The sequence below is a fragment of the Typopeltis vanoorti genome, chromosome 13 (genome assembly GCF_054136105.1).
Source record: "Typopeltis vanoorti isolate ZY-2024b chromosome 13, IOZ_Tvanoo_1.0, whole genome shotgun sequence".
Classification (NCBI taxonomy): Eukaryota; Metazoa; Arthropoda; class Arachnida; order Uropygi; family Thelyphonidae; genus Typopeltis; species Typopeltis vanoorti.
The window spans coordinates 83,557,659-83,580,846 of NC_143561.1; the positions used below are offsets into that span (position 1 = coordinate 83,557,659).

Here is a 23,188-nt window from a genome sequence, read left to right on the forward strand (position 1 = left end):
ACTTAAAGTTTGGGGATCACATTGCTAAAACTATAAGAACATCAGATGGATTATGGCAACGATGAGGAGGACCTTGACATGCATAAGCAAATAAATTACTGTTCCCTTGTATAAAGCCTTGATCAGGTTTCATGTTGACTACTACATGCAGATTTGGCCACCTGGTTGCCAAGGTGATGAGGATATCTTAGAGAGTGTCCAGAGAAGATTTGCTAAGTATGAGGCTATGGAAATGGCCTAAGGGGTGTATGGGGGTTTATTTTCATTCTTCAAGTTCAAAAGATAACAAAAGTGGTGTAAAATGAATGAGTAATGAAATCAAAAAAAAAACTGCAGATGAAAAGAGGTTATGGGAAAAGTATAAAGAGAGAGAAGTGGAAAGCAGTTGAATGAAAAATATAGGACTCAGGCCAGGAAAGTGACTAGTATAGTAAGGGAGACAAAACTGGTAAGAAGAGACTAGTCCTTTGAGTCAAGGAAAATTCAAATTCTTTCATTATGCAATCAGTGGGAGGAGAAATGATTGTGGAAGAATGATATTGTCAGATGGAAATGGGGTCAAGTGACCAATGTAGATGACACAGGAAGTTGTTTGTTTAATGATCACTTTATGGGAGTATTTCATTGTGGAAAAATAGGTTTTATTTCTAGAGGAATGAAGCAGTTTCAAGATTTAGAAGTGCGTGAATGAAGAGAACATGTTTCAAATGCTAAGTATTCTGTAGGTTAAGAGAATGTACTAAGAAACTAGCATCTCGATTCACTTGGCTGTTCAGTGAAAGTCTAGCTACTAGAAGTGCCCAACGAGTAGAAGATGGATAAGATAGTGCGACATTGCATAAGGATGGTGTTAGAATGGAAGTGTCAAACTATATAAACCAGTTTGTATTTCTTCTTCTGTAGTAGTTTAGTTTTCGAGAAATTAGCAGAGATTGCATACAAAATTGGGCAGGCAGGGCTAATTTTAACAGTGAAGTTTAGCATGAATTTGCTAAAGGGCATGCTTGTTTCTAATCTGATTGCTTTTTGTCATAAAGTAACAAGAGCAGTTGGCAAGGGAGAAGTATATACTTCTCTTTTCGATTTTACAAAGGAATTTGACAGGTTACCACATGATAAGCTGGTATTTAAGTTGTAGCATATGGCTTTAGATATCAGGTTAGTGAATTAGATTGGAAATTTGCAGTCTGAGAGATGCCAAGAGCTCTGTATGAGAGAGCAATGTCAAGGAAGCAGAAGATCACAAGTGGGATAGTAATCCAACAGGGATCACTACTGGGACCTCTACTATTTAATTTTTATGTCATTGATGTTGCCAATGGATTGCAGGGCCTGTTCAGTTGTGAAGCTAGTAGCGTTGATAGGAAGGGGGGGGGGGGGAGATGCTGACAAACAGACACCAGAAAGTAGTATATGGTGGAGTGGAATCTAGAAGAATGAGGGTGACTAGCGGAGTGCCTTAGGGTTCTGTACTAGGGCCACTACTCTTTAATTTGTATAAAAATGATATAGGGAAAGATTTTAAAGGGGATAAAGGCAATAGAAAGAGTGGATTTAGCAATAAAGAGAGGGCATGAAGCAGACAAGATGATAGTTATGGTGAGTACAAATGACCTGAGTGGTGGTATAAATTGGGAAGAAAAAGAATTAAGAACATTGTTAGATATTGTGAAGAGGAAAAGTGTCAATGGTAGGATAATCTGTGTGCTGCCTCGTTTTGACAATTGCGAGTTAAGTAGATGAGTGATGTTAATGAATGACATGATTGCAAGAATGTGCAAAAAAAAAAAAGGTCTGGAATTTGTTGATGTTTGGACTGTGTTTGAAGGAAAAAGACAGTTGTATGCTAGAGATGGGTTGCATCTGAACATGGAAGGACATAAGCGATTGCAGAAGTTACTGTTTTCTGAACAAGTTGAAGTAATTGGGCAGGGAAACTAATATTGAAAAGGTTGAGTGTAAGAGAGAGAAACTTCAGCACTGATTGTATATTTATTGATCCTTATTCGCAGAATAAATTGCAGAAGAGAGGGGATAAAAATCGGCATGGGACTACTGAAATTAGTGACTTATATATTATTTTTATTATTAAAACAAGACCTCATGGAGTCAAAGACTCATCTAGGAGGTCCTTTTATCTTACACACACATCTCATCATACCGTGTCTTAAACACATTCAAACTACTTGCAGACACCACGCTCTCAGGCAGGGCATTCCAATCACTCACAACTCTGCACGAAAAAAACCTGCCTCTCACTCCCTTACTCACACCCTCCTTATACAGTTTCCAGGGATGACCTCTGGTTCTCCCCTGATCTCCCACTATTCTCTGTAGAACTTCTCCACCATTGATCCTATAACAACCCCTTACCAACTTGTAGGTCTCTATCATATCTCCCCTCTTCCTTCTCTCCACGAGACTCTGCAAATTACATCTTTTCAATCTTTCCTCATACTCAACATTCCAGAGGTCAGAAACTACCTTAGTCATTCGCCTTTGGACCCTTTCCAACATCTCTTCATCCTTCTGAAAACCCGGTGACCAAATCTGGGCATAATAGTCCAAGTGTGGCCTAATCAAAGCCTTATACATTGGAACAAGTATCTCCCTATTTCTACATGTCAGTGTCTTCCGCATCATTCCCAGAAGTCTTTGTGTTGTCTTCACAATTTTGGCGATGTGTCCCCTAAATTTTAGATCCTTATCCACTATCACCCCCAGATCTCTTATTTCCTCTACTTCCAACAATATATTCTCACCAAGCATAAATTCTGCATCCCATCTTTGTTTTCCAAATTTTAAAACCTTACATTTTGCAACATTGAACTCACATCCCCATTTGCTTGCCCAATCACTCAATTTATTCAAGTCTTCTTGCAAGGCCACAACATCTTCACTACTCTTTATGGTTCGTCCCAACTTTGCATCATCTGCAAACAACTGAATATCTCCATCCAAATCTTCACCAATATCATTAATATATAAGTTAAATAGTAATGGCCCTAAAACAGACCCCTGAGGCACTCCACTAGTGACTTTCCTTTTCCTGGATATTGCACCCCCATACACAACTTGTTGATACCTATCAGATAGCCAGTCTCCAATCCAATGCACTAATCTAATATCCAACCCTATCTGCTCTAGTTTGACTGTCAACTTATCATGAGGTACTCTATCAAAAGCTTTTGCGAAATCCAAGTATATTACTGTGTATCCTTCTCCTCTGTCCAAGGAAGCAGTCACTTTATTGTAATAAGTAAGTAGATTACTAAAACATGACCTCCCTTTAGCAAATCCATGCTGTCCATCAAAAATTATACCATTGTTGTCAACCCAACTCTGGATCCTAGTACTCTCAAGCTTCTCCAACAACTTAACCACAACACCTGACACACAGATAGGCCTATAGTTTGATGCTTGAGTTCGATCACCTCCTTTATGAAGTGGCACAATCTTGCCCTCCTTCCACTCTTTAGGAACTTGACCACGTGCAAGACTCGTATTAAAAAAATATGTCAAGGCAGGTGTCAACTCTCTAGCACACTCCTTCAGAATACGTGGTGATATATTATCAAGTCCCACAGCCTTATTTACATCTAGTTTACTCAACTCCCCAAACACTTCTTGCTCACTTACAGTCAGTCTCTCCTCCCCATCATCAACTGCTCTTAATCTCTCCATGAAGTCACATTCACAAGATTGAAAGATCTTTATGAATTGCTCATTAAGTATCTCCACAACACATTCTGCAACAGCTGTCTTTATACCATTTCCTCCAATCAATGTCATCCTTCCATAATCATTCTTTCTTTTGCTGGCTACATATCGAAAGAACTCCCTAGGATTCTTTTTGGCTTCATTAGCTAACTGCTGTTCATACCTCTCTTTAGCTACTCTCACCAACCAAGTCACCCTCCTTGCCTGGTCTTTGTAGACCTCATGAAATTGGTTACTTCCACTTCTCTTATGCTGTCTCCACAATGCCTTTTTTTTCTGTATTGCATGCTTAATCTCTTTATTCATCCATCTCACACCTACCTTATTTAACCTTCTCACCCATGGTATACATTTAGACATTGCATCTACTAAATAGTTTTTGAAAATCCCCCAAGCTGCATTGATCTCTTTTCCAGCTAACTCCTCATTCCATTCTACATCTGCAAGCTGTCTCCTGAGCTCTTCATAATCCACCCCCCCCCTTGTAGTTCCACATATACCCTTTTTTCACAGGGGTCCTTGCACTGCTGGCAACCACCCAGGTAATCACCTCATGGTCACTTTCACCAATTGGTGGATGATTTGACACCTCATTTATAATTACATCCTCCGATGAGATGAGCAAATCCAAGACCCTTAATCCTCGTGTGCCCTCTGTTACATACTGTCTGAGGTAGTTATCCCTCAAAAACTCAAGAAACTCATTTTCTTTACTTCCAGTCGCTATCTCTTCATTCCAGTCTATATTGCCATAATTAAAATCACCCATAATGATCACCCTTTTCTTATTTGCTTGGCTTATTTGACTATACATTTCACTATCACCACCATCCACATTACCAGGTCTATAACAACATCCCACCAAGTATTTGATTCTATTCACCTCTATCTCACACCATACTGCCTCAAAACCACTGGCCCTATTTCCCTCTTGCATCTCTACCTTGTATGGACATAACTCTTTCTCTATCATCAATAGCACTCCCCCTCCCTTTTTATCCCTTCTATCCTCACGAAACACATCATACCTTTCCATCTCTATTCCTGTCAGGATGTCGTCCTCATCTAACCATGTCTCACTTATTCCAACAATCTCTGGGTACACAGACACAATTAGTGCAACCATTTCATCCGCCTTGTTTCTTATGCTTCTAGCATTGGTATACAAACACAACAACTCATTTCTGGATATACAGCTAGTTCCACTGATACCATTCACTCGATGTGCTCTCTCCATGCTGGACTGGGGCCATTTCTCTTTCTGCTTCTTCATTTTAGAACCCTTTGCAACAACATCTGTTTCCTCTTGATCCCTGGTCATCCCATTACTTTCCTGCCTACACATGCTCTCACCTCCTCTTGGAGCATCCACCTTTCTCACGCTGTGTATCCCTGTCCACCCTGGGCCTCCCCGTTTCCCTGCTCCTCTTGCACACCCATTTATGGTGATACAAATTGGAAGGAGGAAATATCACGTAACAAAAAGGAAATGGAGTTCATACATCTTCTACAAGATAATTAATTGAAACAGCACATAACTGAAGGGACATGGTGTGAGAGTGTTGGACCTGGTTATTGGTTCAGAGGATATATGCATAAGTAAGGTGTCCTCATTATCTCCAGTTGGTGAAAGCGATCGTGTGGTATTTTATCATGTGGACTTGGGAGGTTGAGAAAAATCCACAGAAAAATCTGTGGATTTTTCTGTTATGAAGGGGTATATACGGAACTACAGGTTAGGCAATTATAACAAGCTTCGGAGTGAGCTTGCAGCCATCCCATGGCAGAACATATTGCAGGGGAAAGATGTTAGCAGTGCATGGGATAAAATCAGCAGGTATATGAGGAAAGCAATATCAGATTGTGTCCCCATGGTCAGGAAGTCAAACAAGGCAGGCGTTAGATGGATGAGCAGTAGTATCGAGCTTGACCTGCAAAAAAAGAAAATGTTATGGAGAATTTACAAGGAGAAAGGTGATCAGTACAGCTACGAGCAGTACAAGACTCAAGCTAGGAAGGTTACTAGCATAGTAAGAAAAGCTAAATCAGATTATGAGAAGACCTTAGCCAAAGAGATCAAGGGTAATCCCAAAGAGTTCTTTCGCTATGTGGCAAGTAAACAGAAGAATGACTTCGGAAGGAAACTTTAGTGGGTGCTGATGGTATTGAGGTGACAAAATCGGATGTAATAGTCGAGTTACTGAGTGATCACTTTTCAAAAGTCTATCACCCAAGTGAGGATATCTCTGTACCTGTAGCAATAACTAATGAGAGAATTGAAGCTAAGAAATCAGAGGTATTTAATATATTGCAAAATTTAAATGCAAACATTGCTGTAGGCTTAGATGGAATATCAGCTCAGGTGTTGCATGAATGTGCAAATGAATTGTCAACCCCTCTTACTTGGATATTTAATTTAAGTTTGAACTCTGGTATGGTCCCTAGGGAGTGGAAGTTAGGCAAAGTGGTTCCTTTGCATATGGGTGGCTCTAAAACTGCGGTAGTTAATTACAGACCAATGACCATCTCAGGAGTAGTGATAAAAGTATTGGAAAAGTTGGTTAAAGACAAAATTCAAGAATGGGTGGATCAGGATATGATACTCTATAGAGGCCAACATGGTTTTGTTAAAGGCAGATCCTGCCTTAGCAATCTATTAACAGGTATATGAGGAAAGCAATATCAGATTGTGTCCCATGGTCAGGAAGATATCCGTAATAATAATAATAATATTCAGTTGTTCACCGATGATGCAAAACTGCCGAGGTTAATAGTTGGTAATGTAGATATCCTGCAGGATGATTTAAATAAATTGGCATTGTGAACATAGGATAATGATTGTCAATATTGCAGAATGTAAGGTTATGTTTGGGTTGAAAAGGTTACATACTGTGTATCACATTAATGGTACTAGACTGCAGGAAATTTTTTAATTTGATTTTTATGGTGCAAAGACATCAAAAGTCATACTGCACAGATACATGTCACAATAGTACATATGGTAATTGGTTAGTAGGACAATCACAAACATCCATGCCCTTGGCAGGATTTGAACCACAGCCTCTTGGCTAGAGAGCGGATATGCTAACCACTTGGTCAAACAGCCCAGCATATGTTGAAGGTGTGTGGGTTACAAAGTTTAGTTGATAGATGGAAGAGGGGACATGATAGAAACTTATAAAGTATTAAAGAGTTTTATAAAATTGACACAAAAAAAAATTTTCGATACATGACAAATAGAAAACTAGGGGGTTATCTGTGAAATTTGTGTAAGAGTGTAAATAGTAAGGGTATGTGGACTATATTTTTTGTGTGGAGTGAATTAATGGATGGATTGCAAGAATTAGTTTTGAGTGTCCTGAGAGCAGATGAATTTAAGTAGAGGTGTGATGAGCTTTGTATGTAAAAGTTAATGTGGGTCTCCTACAATGATCTCCCAACTCTATGAAGATACCATATAATAATAATAATAAGATATTAGATATTAGACCCATGGAAATTCTAAGACCTAAGTTAGTGAAATGTTATTTTCATATGAAAACTGCAAATTGGTGTATCACAATATTATTACAGGACGCTAAAGATATATTTGTAGCAATTTTTTTCTTCACTCATTGGGTAGATACGGAAATTATACTTGTCAAAATATGATATTCATGTTTCATCCATTTCATCTTACCCAAGTGTGAAAACAAACAAAAGTTTGCTGATAAAATGTCTTCGTGACTAGGCCTTTATTGAGGTCTCTTCTGAGATCTCAATAAAGAATAAAAACAATCTAGATAGTAAAGCCAAACATAGCATGGCAACATTGCATTACTCCTGAGAAATTAGTACATTATGCGTTATGGAACATAGGGCAGCTCAGTGTGAAGTAAGGATATAGGAGGGGGATGGCTTAATTGTGAGTGAGCAGGAGGTATTTGAGGAAATAAATAAGATTGATGTCAGTAAGGCGATCGGATTTGATGACATATCACCACGCATCTTAAGGGAATGTCAATACAATTCCAGGGAATTGGCATGTAGCATTGGCATGCCTGTTTAATAAAAGTCTTACAACAGCACATTTCCAAGGGAGAGGAAGGAGGGTAAAATTGTTCCACTGCATAAAGGTGGTGATAAGGCTGTAGCTTCAAATTATAAGCCAGTCTGTCTATCTGAAGTTGTGGTGAAGGTACTGGAGAGATTGGTGAGAAGTATGATGCATGTTTCACTAACTTATGTACTATAACAAGGTAACAAATATCTTGAATAGGGAAGATGCATATGCAGTGGTGTGCTTAGATTTTGCAAAGGCTTTTGATAGACTGCCACACGCAAGCTCTTATATAAATTGAAACAGATGGGATTGGATAACAAACTTCTGAGTTGAATCAGTGACTGGCTGTCAGATAGGTATCAGAAAATTGTATATTGGGGTGCAGTATCCCGAAAGAGAAAGGTCACTAGTGGTGTGCTGCAGGGATCAGTTTTGGGGCCTTTGTTGTTCAATTTGTATGTTAATGATATTGGGATGAAATTAACTAGTGATATGAAACTGTTTGCAGATATACGAAGCTGGGGAGAGCAATGCAGAGTCAAGCAGATGTTATGGTCTTACGAGAAGACTTGAATAGATTGCATGAATGGGCAGGTAAGTGGAACTGTCGGTTCAATTTTGTGAAGTGTAAGGTTTTGAAATTTGGTCAGCAACGATGGGATGCAAAGTATGTACTTGGTGAGGAAACTTTAAAGGAGGTAGAGGAGATGAGAGCGAGAGATGCAAGTGGTGGTGGAGGACAAGGACCTGAAAATCATGGGCCCATTGCACAAGTTGTGAAGTTGTCACATTGGATAATGGCAATGATGCTGAGGACATCGACATGCCTAAATAAAGAGGCTATGATTCCATTTTATAAGGGATTGATAAGGCCTCATATGGATTATCCAATGTGACAACTTCACGTGTGCAATGGGAAGCCCTGGTTTTCATGGTGATGAGGGGTATGTTGGAAAGGGTCCAGAGAAGATTCACAAAGGTGGTCAGTGGTGTTTGGAGTATGAGGACAGATTGAGAGAATGTAAATTGCAGAGCCTTGTGAATAGGAGGAAAATGGGGGGGGGGGAATATGATTGAGACATATAAGCTAGTCAGAGGTTGTTATTGTGTCGACATGGAGGAGATTTTTCATAGAATGGGGAAGGGGGGGATAGGACAAGAGGTCATTGCTGGAAACTGTATAAGGAGGGTGTGAGCAGAGGAGTAGGTTCTTTGTATTGTGTAATATTGCCTGAGTGTGTTGTGGGTGTAGACTCATTGAATCAGTTTAAGGCAATAGTGCAACAGTGTGTACCTCCCACAATGAGTCTCTGACTCCATGGAGGTCAAATGTTAATAATAATAATAATAATAACTTGTGTTTCCCCATGCTTGGATGAAACAAGAATACAAGTATAATATTGTCTTGCTATTCAAAAAAAAAAACTTATCAAGTGTAACAGGCCATTGATCCTAGCATATCTCAGGTTAGGTGAGGTGTGTGTAACAGATTTTGTTTCTATTCTATCAAGTGAATCATACATTGATATATCCTGATCTTATATGTAACAATGACATTATAGTACTTTGAAGTTCTATTATATTGTCTGAAAATTGTCAGTTAAACTACTTTACTTTTTTTTCTTTTTTTTTTGTGCTTTGCAAAAAGTGAACATATATGATATTTTTATAGTATGTTCAAGAGGATGACTGACTTCATTAAACAAAGTCATTTAGAACAGAAAGTGCACTATTATCATCTCCTAATTTGTCACTAAGCATACAACAGTTTTGCTGTAAAATCATTCAGTTCATACCCTCCAAAATCATGTAGAATTTTTTAATTTTTCATTCAGTCCCATGTGGACTGAATGAAAAATTAGGGAAGGAGTTGCAGAATTAACATTACAGTAGTGCATTTAAGACATGATTTGTTCATTCATAAGAAACTGTTTTTTATCTGACATGCTGCACAAGAATATCAAAAAATTAAAAAAGTAATAACCATTAGATTTTTGAAAATTAGAATGATTTCCATTACAGTTATTGAAAAAACACTGATTAAAATAAAAATACACTATCTGATCAAAAATATATGGATTCCTGCTCATCTTAACTCTCACTCTAATATTAAAGGTATTAATATCGCCAGCCTGGTTGGCCGAGTGGTTAGCATATCCTCTCTCCAGCCAAAAGGCTACAGGTTCGACTCCTGCTGTGGACATGGATGTAGTTTCTGAAAATACTAGTGGTAGTGGTTGGTGGTGTAGATGATGAAGGTAGTTGGGGGCTGGTGGAGACTGAGTAGGTACCCTCCCTCGATGAGTCTTTGGACTCCCTGGAGGTGTTATGTAATAATAATATGTCAATAACGCAATGGGACTGGATGGAATTTCACCAAGAGTTTTTTAGAGAATGTGCTAAAAAACCGACAGCTCTGTTCACCTGGGCTTTTCATTGAAAGTCTGGCCATGGGAATGGTACCCAAGGACTGGAAATAGGGTAAGATAGTTTGACAAACTGGTTAAACTGTAGACCAGTTTGTATTTCATAATTAGTTGTTAAGATCTTGTAGAAATTAATGAGGAGTCACTTACAACGTTGGGCAGATGAGAGTAATGTTATATCTGTTATATTGTTTAAAGCCCTGATAGCTTTTATTACTAAAACAAGAGTGTCAAGGGGCACTCTTGGTTTAGTAATATGATTGCCTTTTTTTAATAAAGTGACAAGAGCAGTTGATGAGGGAAAGGCATATTCTGCCTTTTTTTTTTGATTTTGCAAAGGCAAGCTGATATATAAGGTGCAGCATATGGGTTTAGATGGTAGGGTAGGTAATTGGGATTGGCTATCTGATAGGTATCAGAGAGTTGTGTATGGGGGGAGCAGGATCAAGGAGACAGAAAGTTACAAGTGGGATCCCTTGGTACTGGGACATGTATTATTTAACCTTTATATCAATTGTCAATGGATTTGCAGGGGAATATTCAATTGTTTGCAGATGATGTGAAGCTGGAAAAAGATTATTAGTAATAGTGCAGATGTTGTGGTGGCCCTGCAAGAGGATTTGAATAAACTGGACAGATGAGCAAATGAATGGGGGGGGGGGGGTGTCAGTTTAATGCAACTAAATGTAAAGTCTTGAAGTTTAGGATACATTGATGGGAGGCTGCATACTCTGTTGGAGAAACTGTACTGGAGGAAGTGGAGGAGGCAAGAGATCTGGGGGGTGATGATTGATAGAAACTGAAATTCAGGGAACATATTGCAAAGGTGGTGAAGGCAACCAAGAGGATTGCTGCGATACTCAGAAGGATGCTGACCTACAGAGGTAAGAGTTGTCATTCTATTGTATAAAGCCCTGATCAGTCCACACTTAGACTATTGTGTTCAAATTTGCTCCCCTGGATTTGAAGAGGATAAATTAACCATGGAAGGAGTGCAGAGGCAGATAACAAAGATGTTTCAGGACTGTACAATGTTAGTTATGAAGATCGGCTAAAGGAATGTGGACTGTAGAGTTTGATAGATAGCAGGAGAGGTGATATGATCGAGACTTTTAAACTATTGAGAGGTAGTTATACAGGGTTGACGCTGGGGAATTCTTTCTCTTGGTGAAACAGCAGGAAGGAGCAATGACAAGGGATCCCTGGAAGTTACAAAGGGAAGTTGTGAGCAAGAGGGTAAGGAGTGGTTTATTTTCATTGAGAGAGATTGAGCCATGGAATGCATTTCCTGATAGAGTGATGAGAGCACAAATGATCAATGAGTTTAAGGAGTTTTATGATAGACTGTGTTTTCTAGGATTGGCCTCTCAAGCTGACTCCATGGAGGCCTGAATCATAATAATAATAATATGGAGTTGGGCTATCATTTGTTATTATAATAACAAATAAAAATAAAATAGCCTTCAATCTTTTTGAAACACTCTGTAGTTCTATTTCACAGAAATTGTAAACTTTTGCAGAGCGCTTTTCAGCTATATATATATATATATATATATATATTTAAAAAAAAAAAAAAAAGATTAAATGACTGTAAGCTGAGAGATAAAAAGTAAAAAATACTGTTTTAAGACTTCAAGACTTCTTCGGGTACACAAAATAAGAGAGAACAACCAACAAAAAAATTGTAAAAGCATAAAAAAGTCTGAACATTAAAGCATTAGCGTCTGAACATTTGAAGCTGTTCACTATATCTCCTCATTGTTGGGCTTGAGCATGCGTTCAAAATCTCATGAATGCAAAGTTGGATGGCAGCACAATGGCAGTCTGAAAGATTATAACTGAGGTTGTTGTTAAGATGTATTTGATTAAGGATGATTTCTTTACGTTCCACAATTCTGCTTTCTAGTTCATCATAGCAGTGAAAGATATTTTCAGATTTGTCCCATAAAACTGGATGAATGAGGTTTTCCTCATTAGTGTTAGTAGAATTCAGAACATGGTTCGACAGAGCACTAGCTCTTGTTCTGCTGTATGTGACATCTCTTTGTGTTCTTCAAGACTAATTCATTGGATTTCTCCGTCTGGCCAAAATAAGGTTTATCACAGTTGCCAAATTCGGTAAATACTGGGTTGTTTAAGGTTGTCATTGTCTTTGTTTGGGCCTATGTAGCAAGGAATGGAGTTTCAGAAGAGGAGTGAATGAAGTCCGGATGTTGTATTTTTTAAGAACTTTGGCCAATTTTAGCGAAAAAGAGCTGATATATGGTAAGGAAATGTGGCCTTTTTCACTATTTGTATCTTCAGTATGGCGAGGAGGTGGATTGAAAAGTAACTTATTGTTTGGTTTGAATAACCATTTTGTTGAAAAGTAGTAAGAAGAAACTGAAGCTCTTTGTTGATATCTTCCTCTTCACACAGGAGTGAGCAAGCATGATTGCCTAGTGTATTGATGATACCATGTTTCTGAGGTGGATAGTGATGGGACTAGTGTGGTGTGGTGTTGTGGTGATATCTGTTGGTGTGAGTTGGTTTTTTGTAAATTGAGATTTTTAATTTCTCAGAAATGCGAGTGAGTCTAGCATCCAGGGTGTTGACTGTTGAGGTAGTCAAGGAAGTGCTTTAGAGATTCAGGACCGTGGCTACAAATTAAAAAGATGTCATCGATATATCTTTTCCATACTTTTGGTTTCAAAGGCAAGGAGGAGATAGTTTTTTTCTTCAAAAGATTCCAAATAAATGTTTGCCAGTATGGGTGATAACTGGTTACCCATGGCTAAACCAGATTTTTGTTTGTAAATAATGTCTTTAAACTGGAAATAGCCAGAATTAATACAGTGATTTAATAAAGACAACTTTTTTTGATAATTTATCTTTCAGCAGCACAAGAACTTCCTCTGTAGGTACATTTGTGAGCAGGGAGACGACATCAAAACTAGCCATAATTTCTTCTTCTTTAATATTTGTTTTTTTACACTTGAAACAAAATCAACAGAATTTTTGATAAAAGAAAAGAAAGAGCCGAAAAAACATTTTAGTGATTTTGCTAAATACTTTGCGAGCTTATAAATGGGATCAGTGCCTTCTACAATTAGTCTTAGTGGAGTGTTTTCTTTATGGATTTTTAGTAATCCATATAAGATTAAATATAGGGATTAAATGATGAGGTGAACGAAGAGATAGTGGAATATTTCTGGGAAACTCTGTAGTTGTACTAAGAAGGTTTGTTCATGAGTTGGATCTCTGTCAAGAATCGAGTAAGTACCTGCTTGAAATAATTGGAACCTTTTGTTGTTATAATCTTCAGTATTCAGGATGACAGTGGCATTACCTTTATCAGCAGGAAGGATTATTATATCTTTGTTTTTTTGTAGTTTTTTAATTGCTTGACGTTCTATTGGAGAGATGTTGTCTGCAGGGACTTTTGCATTGTTGATAATAGAAATAGATTCCATATGGAATAAATTAGCTTCTTGAGTAGGAAGGAAAAAGGTAGTGCCTTTTCAATTTTAGTAAGTAACAGCTCCTTTGGGATGGATTTCGGTGACAACACGAAATTAAAGCCCTTATTGAGAATATTCTTTTTAGCACTGGAAAGGTTGTAACTGGATTTGTTAATAACAGTCTTCTCAGGACGGAGTTGGAGCTTAGATGTCAATAGTTTTCTTGTTTTTGTTTTAGAGTTTGAATTTCCTAATTAATTTTAATTTGTTGTTTGTTTGAGTCCTTGAAGTTTGAAATTCCCTTGTCTCTTTGATAAGTTTCTAAGTTCACTGTCTAAAGTATGTTCAATAGTATCAGATAAAAAAGCATTCTTTGAAAATAAATGAGCCAAAGTACGTTTTGTATCATAAATGATTTCATTCAGACGATCCATTTTAGCTGCATGGTATATTCTTTTTGCTTGTTCTGTTTTAATATTTTCTTTAAAAGAGATGAATGGAAAGAGAACATGGAATTTGCAACACTTTAGAAAAACTAACCTGTTGATGTTTAGGCCAATCCTTTTCAAAGTCTTTTGGAAGTCTCTGATGTTTCTGTATGTCGCCTCGTCATAAAGGCTAGAGATATGGCATAACAGATTTACTCAGCTGAGAGATGTATTTTTTAAAAAATATTAAATGACTGTAAGCCGAGAGATAAAAAGTAAAAAATGCTGTTTTAATTCAGCAGTTTTAATACTGTTTTAATGTTCTGAATTCTGCTAACACTAATGAGGAAAACCTCGTTCATCCAGTTTTATGAGACAGATCTGAAAATATCTTTCACCGCTCTGATGAACTAGAAAGAAGATTTGTGGAATCTAAAGAAATCATCCTTAATCAAATATATCTTAACCACAACCTCACTTATAATCTCCCAGACTGCCATTATGCTGCCATCCAACTTTGGCATTCACGAGATTTTGAACACATGTGCATGCCCAACAATGAGGAGATACAGAGAACAGCTTCAAATGTTCAGACTCTAACACTTTAATGTTTATACTTTTTATGCTAATGCTTTGATGTTTAGACTTTTTTATTCTTTTGTTGGGTGTTCTCTCTTATTTTGCACCCGAAGAAGTCTTCTTGCAGACAAAACTAGTTGTGCCGAATTAAAACAGTATTTTTTACTTTTTATCTCACAGCTTACAGTTATTTAATTTTTTTTTTAAAAAAATATGTCTCTCAGTCCAGTAAATCTGTTATGCCATATATATTTAACTTATTGTAGAATTATAATTTATTGACATTAGTGACTATTGGGTAATTCGGTCCCACTGGCAACCAGTGTTCCAATTCATCCCACAGGTGTTTGATGGGTTTGAGATCAGTCAAGGTCTCATTATACCATACAGGAAAAGACCTTCACTAAACTGTTTTTCAGAAGCACAAGATTGTCTCAAATGTCATTATAGGCTGCAGCATTGTGATTCTCCATCACTAGAATTAGGGGACCTAGCCTGAACCATGAAAAATATCCCCAGACCATGATACATACATCTGTCAGACTTTCGGATGGTGAAGTATGATTCATCACTCTGGAGAACAGGTTTCCACTGTTGCAGAGTCCAATGGCAGCAAGCTTTATGCTAATCCACACAAAACTTGGCATTGCCCTTGCTGATATTAGGTTTCTGTGCAGCTACATGACCATGGCAACCCATGTGCTTAAGCTCCCAATGAACAGTTGTGGTGTTGCTGTTGCTTGCTGAGGCATTTCAGAACTTGATATTAAGTGTTTTGGGCAATTTTTTTTCAAACCCACATGCTTCAGAACACAGGAAATTCTGGCTTGTGATTTTATGTGGCCTACCAGATTGCAATTGTGGTGTTCTTGCTCCTAGACACTTCACAATAACATCACTTACAGTTGATTGGTGCAGCTGGGCAGAAATTTCCCAAACTGAGTTGTTGCAAAGGTGGCATCCAATGATAGTGCCACTTCAAAAGTTACTGAACTCTTCAGTATAGCCTATTTTCCTGTTAATGTTTGTTTATAAAATTGCAAGATAGTGTACTTCGCTTATAACTGTATGAGCCATGGTTGTAATGTATATAGCCATATCCACTACAACAAAGTGGTGTCTGGAAATTTTTAATCAGATAGTGTCTCTTAAACTTGGGTAAGATAAGGATGAAAACAAGAATATAATTTCTCATCAATGTAATAAAGTGTATCAGTCATACTTGTTTTCCTAATCTGTTATTTGCATTTATGAAGAAAAAAATTTGGGAAAGGGGAGGAGGTCAATTAGCTAATTCATAGTTGATATCTTTCTTATAGTGAAGTGTGTGGTAAGGTTTTTCTTGTTTTTTTCTAAATTTAAAATTAAACAAAATTATGTTTCAGAATTATGTATATACATTTTAAAAATTTATATTTCATGAACAACATGCATAAGTTAAATTTTCTTCATTGCATTTTAAAGCTAAGAGATAGACAATTTTTTCGTGACTCTTCAGATGGATGTCAATTTAATTGGGATCACTATGTGGATGGAAATCTCTTCACATGGATTAATTAGACTTTATCAATTCACTGGTACTGTTAATGGTGAAATTTATCACGAAATGTTGAGAAATTATGCTTTACCAAATATCAGAAACATGTTTAGAGATACAGCAGTATTTTTTCAACAAGGTGGTGCAGCCCACATCATCATACAGCAGTGTGGGATTATCTCAACAATGAATTTCCTTATCAGTGGATAGGTTGCTGAGGGATTGCTTTTGAATACCCTCCAAGATCTCCAGATCTCACCCCTCTGGAATTTTTTTTTTTTTCATAGGGACACTTGAAAAATAATGTTTTTAATGAGGATAATACAACAAGAAGCAGAAAAAAAAAGTTGCCTGCCTTATGCTTTTCACTTTGTAGATCAACTGGTGAGAGATGTTGCTCATGTATTCATGCTGATGATGGGCATTTTGAATATTTAAACTACATTTATGTTATTGTGAAAAAAATGTCTATCTGTTAGTTTTAAAATGCTATAAAGAAATGGTGTACATTTCTTAAAATGGTGTACATAGTTCATGAAATATAAATTTTTGAAGTTTGTATATATAATTTTGAAACACTGTTGTTCTATTTCACAGAATTTGTAAACTTTTGCAGAGTGCTTTTCAGCTATATACAGCAATCCCTCGATTAGTGCGCCTAATGCGTTCTTTAAAACAGGAGCATTAATCGAAAACGCACTAATCGAATATAATAACCTATGGGAAAATATATAATTCGTTCTTCTTCTTTTTTGACCCTTAATTTTTTTTATAAAAGAATTAAGCTATGTCTCAAGGCCTATGTAAAGCAAAACCAAGAAGCTGAAAGACAATAAAACATATTCAGAATATACATATTTATTATTCTGCTTCTTAACAAAGAATTGAGCTAACGTAATTTGGCAGGCATTCTGTTTCTTTTTTTTTTCATACAACTGACGGTATGGCCCTATTGCCTCTTCTGCAGATTTTACTGGTTCTCTCTTCACCAGGGTCAGTTTCTAAGGAGGCATTGCTGCTTAAAAACTTTGATTATATGAAAACTATTTTCAAATTGTTTCTGTGAAACCTCTTTGGGCTTGTCAGTGATTAAAGTTTCTTCATATTCTTCAGGATCTTCCTGCTGTGCATCTAAATTTAGCAGGTTGGAATCACTCAACTTCTCAGAATGAGATTTAATTAACTTAGATTCATTTGAAAAGCTTCTAAAATCATTTGCACAATGTGGAAGAATGTGCTTCCAAATGGTTCGCAGATTGCTAGCAGTAATTTCATTTGACTTTGCGACTTTATAACCAGCTGAGATTTTTCTAATTTGGCTAGAAAAATCTTGGAAGGCATTCGCTTCCAAAAAAAAAAAAAAAAAAAAAAAAGGGCAGTTTCATCGACATTAAATATTTGTTGATCACAGTAGTCTCCTTCTTACACAATTTTCTTCAAAATCTCTGGATATCTCCTTATCTGCACTTGTAGCTTCTCCTGTGATTAGAACATTATGCTATTTCTCTTTTTGAAACGCTCAAATCACCCAGCACTAACGTAGAATTCTTCTTTTCCATCATTGATATCCCTTTCTTTCTGGGTTACAAAGAGACAATGCTTTGATTTAATAAGGCCAGTGTTTAGCGGGATCTGTTTTTGGTTACAATCTTCGATCCATGTAAAAAGAAGTCTCTCTAATTCAGTCATCATAATACTTTGATTTTGAGTGTATGCATGATGAGCAGCCTTACCTTTCTCTTTGTATTCAGCAGTTTTGCTTAAAATTGCTCTTATAGTTGATTCATCCATTTTTATGTTCTGGTCCTATCTTTGCTCTGGACTCGCCTTATTCATTTTTCTTTATTATTTCAAGTTTTTCTTCCAATCAGATTACTTTTTGAATCATTTTCACACTTCTATTTTTTGCTCACTAATTCTTTTACTCATGATTAAAGGTTAAGAAAATAATTTAAAATAAAAAAGTAAGGAAAACAATTTGCACGTGATATGATCAGCAAAATGCTACATAAAGCAGACGACATAAATTTTAGCAGTAAATTTGAAACATAGTGTAGTATGCCATTAAAAAATTACTTTGTAAAATATTTCAAATCGGTAACTAAATTATTTCACCCTGATGAGTGATTTTTTAAATAGTTAGCCATAAAAAATGTATAGATCGAAAATGTTTAAAATCTGTAACATTTATTTTTAAGATGTATATAGGCGCACTAATCGAATTTGGGTATAGAAAAAAAACGATGCACTAATCGGGGGTGCATTAATCGAGGAATTGCTGTATATTAACTTATTGTGCAGTTATAATTTATTAGTATTAGTGGTTCTGTGTAGTTGGTGGATTAAATGGTGGAGATGGAGAGTTGTAGAGTAGATTGCCCTCCCTTGATGCGTCTTTGACTCCTTGGAGGTATCACGTAATAATAATAATAATAATAATAATTAGTATTGTGGATGGCCTAAAAGTTTAATATTGCAGTTCCTCAGCCTCTAAAGATTAAACATAGGGATTTGCAATCTATTTTAGATCTCATGGCAGTCTCACACCATGAGATAAAGTTCATCTACCATATAAAGAAACAATAAATGGATTTATTTTAGAAAGAGTGAAAATGAATATGAAGTTAGTTATAATATCCTTCTTTCATGAAAGTGGTCTTTTTTGAACAGAGTTCATTTATAACAAAAAAAAAAAAAAATTACACTGCTGCTTTTGCTTAATTAGTCAGTGGTCATAATGAAATTATTTTACAGTCCAGAGATGTTGCCACAATATCTCTGGCCTGTAAAGTAATTCAACCCCCCCCCATTTTTTTCCACCAGAGGCCACATATAGTTTGCTGTTTATAATAATAAACATATATATTATGGGAGCTTCTCATTTTCTCTTGCCATTGAATTGTCTTATGAAATGGCAATACATTTCATTGCATGATAAAATAATGATAAATGTGCTTTCATGAACAGTAATGTATGTCATAGTTTCAGTTAAACAATTAAACATCATATACTTATGAAAGCAGGTAACTGGCATCTATTTCTTCTTTCAGCTTAACCGAATGGCTCATTTTTTTAAGATTTGTAAAAAGCATAGATTTCACATTGAGTTGATTTATTAAACTTTTGCTATGAGTGTGTTGAATTATTACATCAGATAATGGATATAAGTAATTGCTTGCACTTCATGTCCATTTCTTATTATGACAAATTAAAAGATATGATGCATATCCTGCAGCATGGCTGGTTTGGTATTCAAGATAATGAAGACTTGTATAGAAAGAAATGCTTTACAGCAGTGGGTAGGAATTAATAACAGAAATTCAGGAATTTGATCCATGACCAAATTATAATCTTAATATATGAAAGTTTTAAAAATGAATCTTAAGAACATTTAAGGGCTCCTATGACTAAATGGTACAAATGAGGAATGCATATAATTTGGGAATTATATGATATTATTTGTGTTATAGTTGTATGAATTTTATTTAATATTAATGGTAACCAGATTAAGTTTAATATATAGTGTAGTATACTACTGTGCTAATAGAGTACACCATGTGATTTTAGCACAGTTGTTTACACATAAATATTGCACACAATATAACACAATTGTAAAATATAATGTTCCTTATTAAATTAGGAACATTAAATTATTGTTCATACATAGCATAATATTCCTTACTTTTTTTTTTTCGTTTATTTGTCATATTCTCCTTATTTTTCCTTTATTTTGTCATATTCTCTCTTTTTAAAGGTTTCTGATGTTTAGTTTTTTAAAAAAGATGCTCTTTTGCTATGCCCCCAATTTGGTCTTGGATCATCAAAACACCTGAATTTCTATAATTAATACCTAGCTACCTACCTACCTACTGCTGAAAAGAATGTATTTCCATGCCAGCCTTTAATTATCTGAAACTAAATTCTTGTCCTATCTGTGCCATAGGAAACATCCAGACAACCATATCTACATTCCCAGCTCATCTTTGAACCAGGTAAGACTGCATAATGTTAACCACTAAATTTTTGCAGTTATATTAAAAGTAAGTGATCCATGTAGGTTGCAGTGGAATGATTAGCTTTGCTGTATTAACATGTTTTTATGTATGTACATCCTACCTATGAGAGGCTGTAAATCTATCATAAAGCTAACTATCCAACAAAGAAAGCATCTCAGACTAGTACTACTTTTCATATCCCGTAAATATTTATATTTTTAACTTAGATGAGAAAATGGTTGTTTTTGGAATTGTGGAGGTTGTGCACTACATAATCACATCAACATCACCTTATGCGATTTGATTATATGTTATTAACAAATAAAAGTAAATCCTCTGTCTTTTCATTTCCCAAAGGGAGTAGGCATGTTCTAATAATGCTAGATCTATCATAAAGCTAACTATCCAACAAAGAAAGCATCTCAGACTAGTACTACTTTTCATATCCCATAAACATTTATATTTTTAACTTAGATGAGAAAATGGTTATTTTTAGAATTGTAGAGGTTGTGCACTACAATACTGGCACCATTTCATAAAAGTGCATGAGGATATTTATATTTTTAACTTAGATGAGAAAATGGTTGTTTTTGGAATTGTAGAAGTTGTGCACTACATAATCACATCAGCATCACCTTATGTGATTTGATTATATGTTATTAATAAGTAAAAGTAAATCAGCAAGATATTAGTGAGTTTAATAAATGTATTTTTTCCTCTTTGTCATAAAGTAAACATATGATCTGACAAATCCTCGTTTAGTCTTAACCTGCTTAGTCCTTTACAAGAATTTCCCTTTATCAGTTTTTCTTAGCCCATTTTCAGATTTGCTTGCATAAATCTTGTGTAGAACACCTGGTAGGGAAATTTTTCTGTAATTCTCACATTCAATTTTATTTCCCTTTTTATAGATAAGTAATATAAAAGTTTTTCTTCAAACATCCAGTATTCAACCTTATGTCTTCTGAATTGGCATTAAGAACATCTGATCATAACATCTTCTGTATTTGATATATCTAGTCAACTTAGTCTGCTTCCCATGTTTCTTATTTCGGACTGGTTTTTCTACTTCAGGTGTTGACGTGTACCACTGTTTGGTTATGTCATTTAATAGTCTTTCAAAGAAATTACTCTAGATATCTAGAATATCTTTATTTTCAGTTTTATGCCACCTTTATCACCTTTAATTCTTTTTAGCTGTTTCCAAGTTTTTTCAGTAGCCTGTAGAATTTTTATGCTTCAAAGTAAGTATTCAAATGACTTTTGCTTAAATGCTTTTACATATAACTTTCTTTGTTTTTTTTCCAGCCGCCTGCTTGACTTACTTGCCAGGAACTTTCATTATGATTTCCTCCTTTCTAGGGCAGCTTCTTTAATTTATTTGAGCTTACCATAAAGTTTTGATTTTTCTATCCTTGTAAACAAATTAACCACATTCTTCACTGGTTGAATCAATACATTTTGTTTTCATTTTATTATTATTATTATTAACACCAGACCTCCATGGAGTCCGAGGCCTCATCACAGGAGGCAAACACCCATCAAACTATGCTTGAAACTCATTCAACGTATCTGCATTCCCCATAATATCAGGAAACATTCCACTCTTCAACCACTCTCCATGCAAAGAACCTACTCCTTTAGCCCCTGCTCATACCTTCCTTATACAACGTCCAGATATGTTCCCTCATTCTACCCACTTCCACCATTCTACAGAAAAATTCTTCTACATTAACCTGGTAACAACCATTTACTAACTGAAATATCTTGATCATATCCACTCTCTTCCTCTTATTCAAAAGGCTTTGCAAACTGCATTCCCTCAATCTATCCTCATATCCCAAAGGTCAGTTATGTCCTTAGTGAGTCTTTTCTGAACCCTTTCCAAATATTTGCCACTAGGTCTTCAAGATTGGCTTCTTGTTTTCAATTTCTTTCTTTCTTTTTATTCCAGTTTTAATTTTCATTTTTTCTTCTTTTAAAACTTTTGTACATATTTTTGTTTTCAATATGCCAGCTTGGTTGGCCGAGTGGTCAGCGTATCCGCTCTCCAGTCAAAAGCCTGCGGGTTTAAATCCTGCCGTGGGCATGGATGTTTGTGATTGTCTGTGAAAATACTAGTGGTGGTGGACAGTAGATGGCATTGGTGTAGATGATGTGGTTCGATGTAGTTAGAGGATTGAGTGATGAAGACGGAGAGTTGTAGAGCAAGTGACCTCCCTCGATGAGTCTGGGACTCCCTGGAGGTGTCAAGTAATAATAATAATATGAACATTCATGTTTATCCTGCTCAAAACTCACTATTTATAACTTCTTTAAAAGTCATCAGAAAGTTCTAATTTTGCTTACATTGGTTTTATTCTGTGAAACTTTTTCCTAGAACCCGCTAAGATCGAATATTATTGTATAATTTCAGAATGCCATAAGGAAAACTGCAACTTCCAGATGTGGAAGTTTTATTCTGTGAATTATGGCCTGTCTACTTTATTATTATCACCAGATCTTCATGAAATCACAAGACTTATCATAAGTGATTTTATTAACTATCACCATTTCAGCATATCTAACTATAAACACATCCATTGTCTCTGCGTCACTAATCTTTTTCCTGTTGGATTCTGCTTATAAAGTACTCTTCAAGCAAAAAAATTGACTTCTTATTCCCTTTACTTCTTTGTGTGTTACACCCTTACTCATCAGAATGTCATCCTTTCTTCTCTTTGCAATCTATACTATTTTTTTCTGTAGTAATCTGATAAATTCCTTTGTCATCTTATATGTTTCTATCATACTATTCTTTTTTTCTCCTGTCCATTACACTGCAAATTATTATCCAATTCTCTCTAATCATAGTGAACAATCTATAATCGTGATATCACCTTAGTCACTCCTCTTTAGACCTCTTCCAGAATTGCATAATCATCTCAAAAACCAAAAAGTTATACACAGTAGTGTGGATGAGTAATTGGATCACAGCTTTATATAGTAAAATAATAACCCCTACCTGATTAATTTCTTATT

The 23,188-nt window shown here is 35.9% G+C and overlaps 1 protein-coding gene across 8 annotated transcripts in view; it reads left to right on the forward strand.

Moving 5' to 3' along the window:
* LOC150100319 (poly(rC)-binding protein 3-like) overlaps positions 1 to 23,188 on the forward strand; it is an 874,229-nt gene that overhangs the window by 595,575 nt on the left and 255,466 nt on the right. The window contains exon 11 of one of the 8 annotated variants that reach the window (XM_090403225.1): positions 20,116 to 20,164. The exons of the other annotated variants lie outside the window; for them this stretch is intronic. Coding sequence (XP_090259351.1) covers positions 20,116 to 20,164 — 49 coding nt within the window. The remainder of the gene's footprint in view (positions 1 to 20,115; positions 20,165 to 23,188) is intronic. 8 annotated transcript variants of the gene reach the window in all.